The 12,383-nt window shown below is 35.9% G+C and overlaps 1 protein-coding gene across 4 annotated transcripts in view; it reads left to right on the top strand.

The window, feature by feature from the left end:
- Nucleotides 1-11,728, top strand: part of LOC129275087 (grancalcin-like) — a 29,118-nt gene extending 17,390 nt beyond the window's left edge. For all 4 annotated transcript variants that reach the window (XM_064108115.1, XM_064108114.1, XM_064108116.1 and 1 more), the window contains 4 exons: nucleotides 894-1,041; nucleotides 4,259-4,372; nucleotides 6,096-6,154; nucleotides 8,703-11,728. In XM_064108115.1, coding sequence (XP_063964185.1) covers nucleotides 894-1,041; nucleotides 4,259-4,372; nucleotides 6,096-6,154; nucleotides 8,703-8,729 — 348 coding nt within the window. In that variant the 3' untranslated portion in view covers nucleotides 8,730-11,728. The remainder of the gene's footprint in view (nucleotides 1-893; nucleotides 1,042-4,258; nucleotides 4,373-6,095; nucleotides 6,155-8,702) is intronic.
- Nucleotides 11,729-12,383: the final 655 nt, after the last annotated feature.

The following is a 12,383-nucleotide window of genomic DNA, read 5'->3' as shown; positions in this document are numbered from 1 at the left end:
CAGCTCCCCTCTGAAGCTATATTTTCCCTCGGGAGAATATTTTCCCTCAGCGCTGCGCGCTTCGTGCAAAATATAATCCCTTGGGAAAACATAGCTCCGTCGGAGAGAGGAAATGTTATATTCAAACTCTAGGTAGGCAATATCTGTATAACACTTCATTTTTAATACCAGATGGAGTTATATTTTCCCCAAGGGATTATATTTTATCTGAAGTGCACACTGAAAATGATATATTGTCCAAAGGGAAAAAAATTGATCTTCGAAGGGGAGTTGAAGTGTTATTTATTCATTTAGAGAGACCAGGCAATATAGTTTATATAGATTCGCCATCAGATTTGGCCAAACATGTAATGTTATTAAAACGACTGTGATGTGTGTGTATTATGATAGAAAACCAGAGCTAGCACTTGCACCATGGAATGCAAACTACCTGAATACGCAGCTATTAAGCAGTGAATGACCTCACCTCAGTCAATATAGCATTGTTACATGTATATTCACCGAGATGAGGTCGAAAACTAGAACATAACAAAATGTGATCCTTGCAGCTCTATTCATTGATGGCATCTTGACAGGTCTAATCTGGTGGGCAAACCCTTCAATCGAGTTATAAAGAGTCTGAATACACAGCCTACAACAACTTGTGTACTGAAATTGAAGCAAGTTCTTTATGTGCTAGTCTTGTGCGGAGACCCACATGCTGATCAAAGTTTCAATCAAGGTCTCTGTCTGGAGACTAATCTTGATTGATTTGAATTTTCATACATGTTACCTCCGTAATATAATCTAGTAATCGATTGGAGCAGTGATTACCAAAATTGAAAATGGGCTTTTACGCAACCTAAAAGCTATGACATCCCAAAATTTATCCTTGACGCGAGTTCTACGATCAGCGTGACTATTCCGGGAAGATGGGATTCAACGAATTCAAGGAGCTCTGGGGTGCTCTTAACCAATGGAAAACTACCTTCATGCAGTACGACCGCGACAGGTCGGGTCAGGTCGATGGCAATGAACTCGCACAAGTTTTGACCGCTTTTGGTATGTGATTTTCTTCCCTTTCTCCTCTCATTCAACCCTCTCACATTTCACATACAGGTGGGTGTTTCACAAAGATTTAAGTATGACTTAAATACTGATGCGTACATGATATGCGACGTGCAGTCTTATTTGATAAATATGCAGTATTGCATGTCCTCCCGACACGATCCGACCAGTGTGGTCATGCCTTTTGTACTCTGAGTCATACTTAAATCTTTGTGAAACGCCCCCCTGGTCTGCGCTCATATATCTCCATCAAATTGACAGAATCCAGAATAAGAATGACATTGGGTTGGAGAGCGTTCTTTGCCTCCCCACCAGTAGCGTAAATCTGAGTGGTTAAACCTAGTCTGCCCAACTTTGGCAAAAGGAAGCAAGTGACACATCAGTAAAAAAATTTGAGTTATTGTTGTTTCTGAAACACCCTTTGTATGTTGCACGTTCAGGCAAAATATGGGGAAGAAATTATCGTTTTATGGAAAGTTATTGAAAACAAAATATGCGGTTAAATTGCATTGACGCCTATGTAAATGAAGAACAAACATTGCTCATTTACAACAAATGATACCTTTGTAACTTGCTTCCTTTTGCCAAAGTACGGCAGTTTTGTTCAGGGGGGATGATCTATTTTGTCACCTCCCTCCCATTTGAATAGTATGACGTCACAGATTTACGCCAGTGCTCCCCACCCAATTCAAATCTCATTCTCTCTATGGTCATTCCAGAGAAATTTATTTGCCCAAATTCACAAAGACGGTTTTGAAAACCATCGGTTGAACCCATGGTTTGTGCAGATTTCCTGTATGAATTAGGTCTACAGAGTGAGTCAGAAAAAATGTCCCACTTTTGTAAAGTTGAATTGTTTAAAATATGAATATTTAATCATAAGTTTCATGATATGTCTCGATAGAGGTATCCTCCCAGTACATTCAGGTACCTTTTTCATTTGATCCCCTGCACGCATGACTGAACAGCGGACAATCTTTAGAAGACTGTCAGATCTCACTTGCGCCAAGTTACAGGGTGGGGAATAAAACACTCTTTTGAACAAAGACAGTCCGACAGACTGAAACACACACACACACACCCACGTACGCACACCCTAACACACACATGCACACGCACTGGCAGACCCATTCAAACATGCACACACAAGCACACGCACACACACACACAGACACACAAGCTCACAATTACTGCAAATGTCGGTGAATAAAAACACAAACAATTAAAAGGCTCAAGTGACTGCTGCCAAATCAGGCAAGCCCTTTTATAGGCAAGTGCAACAAAAGTACAGACATCCATTGTAAATTTTCATTGTTAACCAACAAAAGACATAACCAGCATATTAGATTTATGTGCACTTGATGATGATGATGAAGATCAAGATCAAGATGATGACAATGAGGATAATGATATGATGGTGGTAGTGAATGTGTTTTAAGGGGAAAGATTGTCGGGAATTGAGCGATCTTGCTAAAAATCAATGCTTAATCAGAAAAGAGAAAATCATGAACCAGTTATTACCATGTGTGTTGTGTGTGTTTGTGTGTGTGTGTGAGCATGCCAGTCTGTCTGTCTGACTGTCTTTGTCTAAAGCACTGTTTTATTCATCACCCAGTAACTTGGCGCAAGTGAGATCTGACAGTCTTCTAAAGATTGTCCGATGTTCAGTCATGCGTGCACGGGATCAAATGAAAATGGTACCTGAATGTACTTGGAGGATACCTCTATCAAGACATATCATGAAATTAATGATTAAATATTCATATTTCAAACAATTCAACTTTACAAAAGTGGGACATTTTTTCTGACTCACTCTGTATTTACCGTGTATATTGAAAAATGCCAAATGCTGATGTGTGCTTTTGTCACAGAGCGCCAATTTTACGCCTGTATCCATGGTTAAGTATGTTATTGTATTCATGAGTCCACTGTTTGAAGAGTGGACGCATTAATTAACAAGTGGAATGCCTCTGGCCGTCTCACCTGCATCACGCGATTCAATATAGCAGCAGTGCTGATTTTGAAAACTACTATAACTCGCACAAGATGTTCAGTGATACTTGGTTACTCTTATTTCCACGTTTTATGAACTAGACCAATACACTTATAGAGATATGATGGCAATTCAACAAATACCCCCAACGTGGCCAAAGTTCTTTGACCTTACATGACCTTTGACCTTGATCATGTGACCTGAAACTCGCACAGGATGTTCAGTGATACCTGATTACTATTATGTCCAAGTTTTATGAACTAGACCAACACACTTTCAAATTTATGGCTGTAATTCAACAAATACCCCAATTTGGCCAAAGTTCATTGACCCTAAATGACCTTTGACCTTGATCATGTGACCTGAAACTTGCACAGGATGTTCAGTAATACTTGATTACTATTATGTCCAAGTTTCATGAATCAGATCCATAAACTTTCAAAGTTATGATGGTAATTCAACAGATACCCCCAATTCGGCCAAAGTTCATTGACCCTAAATGACCTTTGACCTTGGTCATGTGATGTGAAACTCATGCAGGATGTTCAGTGATACTTGATTAACCTTATGTATAAGTTTCATGAACTAGGTCCATATATTTTCTAAGTTATGATGACATTTCAAAAACTTAACCTTCGGTTAAGATTTTGATGTTGATTCCCCCAACATGGTCTAAGTTCATTGACCCTAAATGACCTTTGACCTTGGTCATGTGACATGAAACTCAGGCAGGATGTTCAGTAATACTTGATTAACCTTATGGCCAAGTTTCATGAACTAGGTCCATATACTTTCTAAGTTATGCTGTCATTTCAAAAACTTAACCTCAGGTTAAGATTTGGTGTTGACGCCGCCGCCGCCGTCGCCGCCGTCGGAAAAGCGGCGCCTATAGTCTCACTCTGCTATGCAGGTGAGACAAAAACAGTGGACTCAAGAATAAAATAGTGTACTTAACCACGGCAACAGGCGTCAATTTTGTGCTCTGTGACAAAAGCACACATCAGTATATTGGACATTTTTTAATATACTACGTGGTAAATAAGCGTAATTTATACAGGAAATCTGCATAAACCATGGGTTCAACCTATGGTTTCAAAACCACCTATGTGAATTCGGGCCATTATGTCTCATAATTACATAAAGCAAAGTTGAGTTTAATATTTGTTTAAATTATTGAATGTAGTGACCCAATTTTTTCTTTTGTTTGGTGTACTGCAGGATACAGGTTATCCCCTCAAGCCATGGGAGTGTTTCTGAGACGTTATGGTGTCAACAACCAAATCCCATTTGACGCATTCGTTGCCTGCTGTGTGCGCCTCAAGGGTCTTACAGGTACAGTAATCGCAGCGATTTGGGGCTCTGGAAAGGGGCACTGTCATACGAAGTGAACATGCCAAAAAAAAAAGGTGGGGGAGGTTCACGGCTGGGCGACATAGGCGTGTACAGCTATAAGGATGTCAAAGTTGCCAGTATCAGGGGAAAAGGCATACTGGTACTTATCAGCCCTTTCATGTAAATGGAATTATGGAATATGAATATTGGAGGCAATATTTACATTAAAGATACCATGCAAAATTAATTGTTTAGGATACTCTGATAACCCATTTAGGGTCTATTTTAAAGTTCATGTACAGAGCATGGGACCTACTTTGTATTGACTATGGTATATTGTAGTGATGAAGAATAACGGTTGAGTGAGTTAATAGCCCAGTCGGGACAAAGACGTATTCTTGTTTGATTCATTATTCAAATTACAATATTGGGTAGATTCAAGTGTAGTTTGGTGTTTCACATATATTTAGGTGTATGTGTGTCTGTCAGAGCTGGGTCTTTCCTGCAGGAATCCTGCAAGCGGCCAAGTCCACCTCAGAAAAATGTTGATTCAAATAAATAGAGAAAAACCAGACAAGCATAATGCTGAAAATTTCATCAAAATTGGATGTAAAATAAGAAGGTTATGGCATTTTAAAGTTTCACTTATTTTTCACAAAATAGTTATATGCACAATTTAGTCACATGCAAATGAGAGAAACGGTGATGTTACTCACTATTTATTTTGTTTTTTTATTGTTTGAATTATACAATTTATCAATATTTACAGATTTGAAAATATGGACCAACTTGACTGAAACTATAAAATGTTAGAAAATGGTAATTCCACATGTTCAGGGCGAAATCAAATTTTGTTTCACAGGACAATGAGGAGAAAATCAGAATATTTATGGTATTTCATGAAATAATGCCATCCAATATAATTATCATCATCTATCCCACCCCCCTCCCCCTTTAAAAAAGAGGGAGAAATTTGATTTAACAAGTCATATCACTTATCACATTATGCCATTATCACTTCATAGGATCAATTTTGGCCGTTGACATGCGACTTGCATGTAGTTTATTATGACGTCATGGAACATCATTGTTGTACGCGTTGTATATTTCACGCGTTCGCGCATGCGCCCTAAACTGTTGAATAAGCTCTCATATTCAATAGCAAATTTTGTACAGGAGCCTTTGGGATATCCGTCGGATTTCGGTCCTTTTTAGGGATACGCTCTGATACTGCACGAGCAATTGATGCAGACCAAAATACGCGTTTTTAATGCATCGCTAGAACACTCTATATAGATGATAATTTGGAAGGATCCACATCATAACACTTGTACATTGTTTTTCTTGGGCATTAGAATAGTCACCCACACTTGTTTCCTTTAAAACAGTCCAAACGCCTTCGGCTATGCCGCGTTAGAACCCATCCGAAGGTACCTCGCACGTGTGATATACTGCAATGTTTATTTTTTGTATAATCTAATGGTAGCTTTGCCTTTCATTTGTAACTTCCAAATAATCCTTGATGATAACTAGCTGTTGAGCATTATTACCCTGGTAGTAATGATTATTTTTCATTCAAAATGTGACTAACCTGGACTTTCCGTTTTAACCATTTAACCAATTTTTTTTAAACCAACCCATTTTTTAACCACCTTTATTAGCTTTCTGTAAATGTGAGTTAATAAGTGCTTCTCTGTTTGAATTTTTGTGTGTGTTTGTGTAGACTTCTTCAAAAGACGAGATGTTCAACAGACTGGAAATGCTAACATGCAGTATGACGATGTGAGTATATATATATATATTTGTCAGGTTATTAAAGGGTAAGTCAAACCTGAAGAAAAATTTGTGGTAAAATTACTAGAAAAAAAATAATTCAAAGTATTGGTAAAAAGTTTGAGGAAAATCCATCAAAGATTAGACTTTTAAGTGTTTGATTTGTGATGTCATATTATACGAGCAGCTGCCCTATATGTTGTGTAATGTATAATAATTCATAAATTTCAAGTTTGTGATGGTTCGTAATTGATGACTAAAAATGCTTTTCTTTCAGGAGTGGGTGTGAAGGTACAAAAAAAAAAATCAATTTTCATTTTTTTTATGAAACAAGATTTTATTGAATTCTTTACTACATGATATATGGAGAAGCTGCTCACATATGACGTAAAAAATAAAAAAAATCAAAGAAATTAGTAACTTTCTTAATCTCTTTTGGGTTTTCTTTAAACCTACACTTATATTTGTTATTATTTTTCCTGCTATTTGTACATTAAGCTTTTTGTCAGAGTGGACTTTTCCTTTAATGAGTGAGCTTTAGATTCCACAATCTTGCCCATAATGTGTTTTATATTTTTCTCCCTTAAACGCTGTGCTCGTCTCCTTATTTTCATGTGCAGTAATAAGACTGATTTCCCCACATCAGTACATTCCGCATCATGAATGACAAATTCAAAGTTCCCTTTTCATTATTTGTACAGTCGAAAACTGCTGTTTAACATTTTTGTGTGTGTGGTTCGAATAACATTAGATAAAATGGCTGTTTTTCGACTCGCCGTACGGCGGCCGTAGGGGAAATATGACTCTAGCATGAGAGCTGGTCGGCTTATTTTTTCTTTTGGGGGGTTCAAGTTTGAATAAATTAAAAAGTTGGCAAGTTTGACTTGCCTCAGTGGGGCTACTGCAACCAATTTTTTTATATCCTATATTTAACTTCATATGACATAATTGCAAATTAACTTTTCATAATTGTAATCAACTCTTGACAAATAAACTTTGCTTTGATATGCTTGCTAACAACAAAAATTTTATCTACAATACTTTTTTTGTAAACGTGTCCTATGTGTAAATGATTAAACACAGTTGGTCAAATGCTCTTATCACAATCTTGGATTTTCCATTGGAATGCAGTTGTCAAAAATTCTAATTACATGTAGTCATTTGATCTCTTCAGTGCATTTCCACAATCTGTGATTTCTTTTTTAATGGAATGCAGCTTTTCAAAAGTCTGTATTTAAAGGACAAGTCCACCCCAACAGAAAGTTGATTGGAATAAAAAGAGAAAAATCCAACTAGCATAACACTGAAAATTTTATCAAAAACGGATGTAAAATAAGAAAGTTATGACATTTTAAAGTTTTGCTTAATTTCACAAAACAGTTATATATGCACATCCTCGCTGGTATATGCAAATGAGGAGACTATGACATCATCCACTCACTATTTTTGTATTTTATTGTATGAAATATTCTCATGTGATACAACAATTAATTCCTCCTGAACATGTGGAATTAGCATTGTTTAACCCTATTGAAGAAGACATTTTTCGCGATAAATCCGCCACGCGAAATTTTTTGACCGCGTCACTCGCTGACTTTTTACTTTCAAGTCTCGCGCAACTTTTGAAACCAAAATTGTGACCCCGGGTACATGGTTCCGAAATTACGCAACATTTCGTAAGAGCATGTAGACCCAAAATTGCTCACAAACGTGAATTTGTGTACAAATCCAATGCAAATAGTGTTTTTAGCCAAAATTCATAAAATGTATCATTATTTTTCCTTATACTGCTTAAAATCAATTTATTTTATCTTGTTTATGGTCAAAACAAAGTCTTCGACAATTTCCATTGAAAAAACAAAAAACAAAAAGTCGAAAAACAAAGAAATACACAAGAAATTTAGAAAACAATAAAATACATAAAAAAATAAATGTGATGTTGACATTAAAAAAAAATAGATTTAATCAGATGCCTATAAAGAGTATGTGGAACAAAAATTAGCATTTTAGGGGCATTATTTTGTTAATAAGAGCAAACTTATGATTTTACGCATATATTAACATAATAAACAATGAGATTTTTAGCAGAATTTGATATTATAGTTTTGTAGATAATGCCATAGGTAACGCGCATGCCAATTTTCGTCGCGATCGCGCAATCAACGGCCGAGATCAATCTTCTTAGGCGTCGAAATAGCCCAGTCTATTTAGGGTTAATACTATATGGTTCAGTCAAGTTGGTCCTTATTGTCAAATCTATAAAAAATGAAATATTGTATATTTCAAACCATAAAAAACAAAAGAAATAGTGAGTGATGGACATCATCGACTGACTCACCTAGTTGTGCATATCACTGTTTTGTGAAAAATAAGTGAAACTTTAAAATGGCATAACTTTCTTATTTCAGCACTATGCTAGTTTGATATTTCTCTATTTATTCAAGTCAGCATTTTCCTTTAACAACAAAAGCACTGTTTAAGTTATTACTGTTGGTTTTTTTTTAGCGAAATATAATAATTTATTCATGATTTAAACTTATTTCACATTTTTCAACAGTTTATCTGTGGTACAATGTCCTTCTAAACTTGCCAGCATATACGTCTGAGATTCCAGCAAGATGATTGGTCATGTTTGGTCAGTAACAATACTACAAGTTAGATATCCATTACAAATGTCCTATTTATTCCATGTAAAGGTGTTGTCAGCTCATTAATATTCATTAATATTTTAGAAAGTGGGTGTGGTTCATGCATAAATTGATATTTGTGGTCCCTATGGAATATTTTGTGAACCTTATGGAATACTTTAATGAATTTTGTAGATGAAAAATGAATCATTCATTCTTCCTCCTATTTCCAATAATCCTTCCCCCCTCTCTCTCTCTCTCTCATTCTTTATCTCTTCTCTTGCTCAGCCTCTCAACCCCCCCCCCCTTCTCTCTGCCTTCCAAGTTATAAATTAAGGATAATTTATGTTTTTCTTCTCAATAAGATAGTTATTAAATTAATAGATATGTGTATCAGTGGTTGATATTAATAATGACATTGTTTATTCATACATATATCATTGTCAATTGTGTGTGAATGGATATCTATAAATCATGAAAATTTGTATAATTCGTCAAAAAAAAAATTATGAGGTCTTCAATTTGGTTTCTAGATAAAGAGTAATGCTCATTGCCTTACAGTAATCCTTAGTCTTTCAATTTCAATTGTATCTCTTCTTTACTTTATATATAAATGTAATCGAGGTAGCTCACCTCTTGAGTGCACATTTACACTGGATTATTTTAAGTTTGGTGTAAGAAACTGGTGTTGGGGATTTGGATATTTCATTTTGAAGCCCACACATGATCTTGAGGTTCCATGACATTTGCTCTGGCGACAATCGCTCCGCTGTAAATTCCTCTTACTAATGGAATGACCAGCTCCAACCCTGGATTTAACATTATACCCTATCATAATCCTTCGGAGGGGACCTTAAGCCGTCGGTCCTCTGGTTGCTTGCTTACAAGCATTCATGCTTTCTTAGCAATCAGGTAAAAAAATCACCACCAATCAATCAATAATCCTAACCCTAAACCTAACATAATACCCTTTTGCTACTTTTACCCAATATCTGAGATGAAATAAAGCCCAGAGAAATTGTCGCAGGAGCAAATGTCGTGTCACCATGTTAGATCTTTTGTAACAGCTGGATACACTCTTTAAAACACCTGAATTTGTTCTTAATGCCAACATTAGCACAAACACCGTACTTTAATAATTGTTCATTGTGAAGTGGTAGGATTTACAAGTGGAAAAACTTCTATATTGAGAAACTAGTGCATATCTGTGCAAGCTTTATTGTTGCATTCAATCATAATTGTTTCACAACTCTAAATTGATTCTTATATTATGTTACGGAACGTCTCATAAACCATCTTATCAAAGATTTTCACGGACAGCTGTTATAGACTACTGAATAAAAAAGATCTCATTGGCTGAGAGAACAATCGTCAATAATCTCAGTATGTACATTGAAAATAGCATCCAATAATGAATGTGCGCTCTTGCCACAGCGAGCTAAATTGACACTTGTTAGTTTACTGTATTAAGGAGTTCCTGTTTCTGTAAATGAATTAATACCGAGAGTGGACTCCTGAATCCTGTGAACTTAGTAACAAGCGTCAGACTCAGTTTAGCACACCGTGTTTACGCATTCATTATTGGGTATGCTTTCTCAATGTACACATTGAATTTAGTGCAATCAATGCAAAAGCGTCTGCAAAGACCATGGTTAAACCCCTGATTGAAAATCTCGTTGAATCTGCATTTTTGAGTACACATTCAACTATGAATACATCCAGAATCTACAAAACAAATGCTTTTGATTTCAATGGCGAGCACCCACCATTTCCTCTTTTGCTCCTAACGTACGTGATTAAAAATAGAGTATTAAATTAGCACTTTTAAGAGCTTCTATAGCGACTGCACGTTGGTGCTGATTTTTAGTATGGCATGGTGCCCCAAGTCTGCGTGTGCAGTGCCGCTTGTCTGTGCATAAGCGTATCTGAGCAATTCTAATTTTAAAAAATCATGTAACGACCACAAACTTTACACTTGCAATACATAAACAGATATTCATAAAAAACATTTGAGTCAAAGTGGTAAAATAATATTGAATTTTTGACATAGTGTGTAACAGTCTCAAACTGCAGCCTTTCTCGTCAATATCCCTGAATCGTCTATTAAAAGTGAATGGATGCCGAGACATGGGGCACCATATTTTTGTCAATCTGAAAATGTCTGGCCGTGATATTTTTCAAAAAAAAATCATATATTTTGCTCAATATTTTATGAGATTTCGGGCAAAATTACCCTCAGGAACATTATCAACTGAAAATGTAGCACATCATCTGCTGTTTTGAGCACCCCAAGGGCTGCAAAACAGCACATGAAGTATGTCTCTATACAAGCTCTTATAAGTGTTGATATAGTACTTTATTCTTAAGAGCGTAACTTTCCAATTATGCAAAATTATTAAGGAGATGAATTGTTATGGTTCTATTTCAAGAGTTTTTTTTATATGTCATTTGTTTTTCAATATTTGTCTTTAATGTATATGTTTCATTCCTTGTACACGTATAAAGTGGTTATCCTGTAGGAAAATCCCCAGTACTAGTTTTATTAATTGCCATATTATCCTTTTTAAAAGGAGAATTGGGCCCATTTGCACAAAAAATCTAGTAAGGTAATTTTGCCAATATGGTTTCATGGGAAATGTGATCGGTTGCTAAAAAAAATAAAAATCAAGGTGTCCATGGTAAATACCATAATGGCAAGGTAACTATAATCCTGATTATTTTTGAGAGGATCCCGAAGCCAATTACCATTTAATGTTAACTACCTTGGTTTACTCCGAGTTGTTCAACAGCCAGTAAAGAAATCAATCTTAACCATCGTAGTTACCATTGATCTAAAAATAATGTTCAACATTAATTTTGTATGCAATGGGCCTCAATGTCGCTGAATAGTTTATGCTTTTGTTTTGTGGTAGTATATGTACATCACAGGAAATAACATTAATAGATATTAATCTAAGATATAGTATGCCATTTTCTTCATTTCGTGATGAAATATATTGTTGGTATCAATGAAACGTGTATAGGGGGGGTGAGAAGAGGGTGGGTAAGAGTGAGAAGTAGAGAAATTCAAGGGATTGAAATAATGGAAGAAAATGGAGTGGAGAAGGAAAGGCAAAGAAGGAGAAGGGGTATGGTGTGTTGGAGAGATAGTGAAGAGCTGGGCCCCGTCTTACAAAGAGGTACGATTGATCCAATCATCGCAACTATGGACGGCCAGCAACGTCAACATCTATTATGCATGTTCAAAATATTTTCTAGCTATGATGTATATTCCTGCATTCATTGTTTTCTTGAAAATTCACTGCGCTTCTCTTTGCATACAAAGGACATTGTGCAATTTTTTCGTAGGAAAAAAATGGATTTCCATCGAGTTACGATTGATCCAATCAATCTTAACGGTATGGAAATCCACCCATGTCAAAATGTTTTCCACTGGAAATTGACACAATATCCATTGTAAACAAATAGAATCTCACTAAATGTTCAAGAAAATATGAATACTCATCATATCAGGAGAATATTTTGAACAAACATGCATTTCATATGTTGACGTTGCTGGCTTTCCATAGTTGTAGTTGATCGCATCAATTGCAATTTTTTGTAAGATGGGG

The sequence above is a fragment of the Lytechinus pictus genome, chromosome 13, assembly GCF_037042905.1.
Source record: "Lytechinus pictus isolate F3 Inbred chromosome 13, Lp3.0, whole genome shotgun sequence".
NCBI classification, from domain to species: Eukaryota; Metazoa; Echinodermata; class Echinoidea; order Temnopleuroida; family Toxopneustidae; genus Lytechinus; species Lytechinus pictus.
The sequence above is the reverse complement of the archived record's forward strand: the minus strand, read 5'-3'. Positions and strand labels throughout refer to the sequence as shown.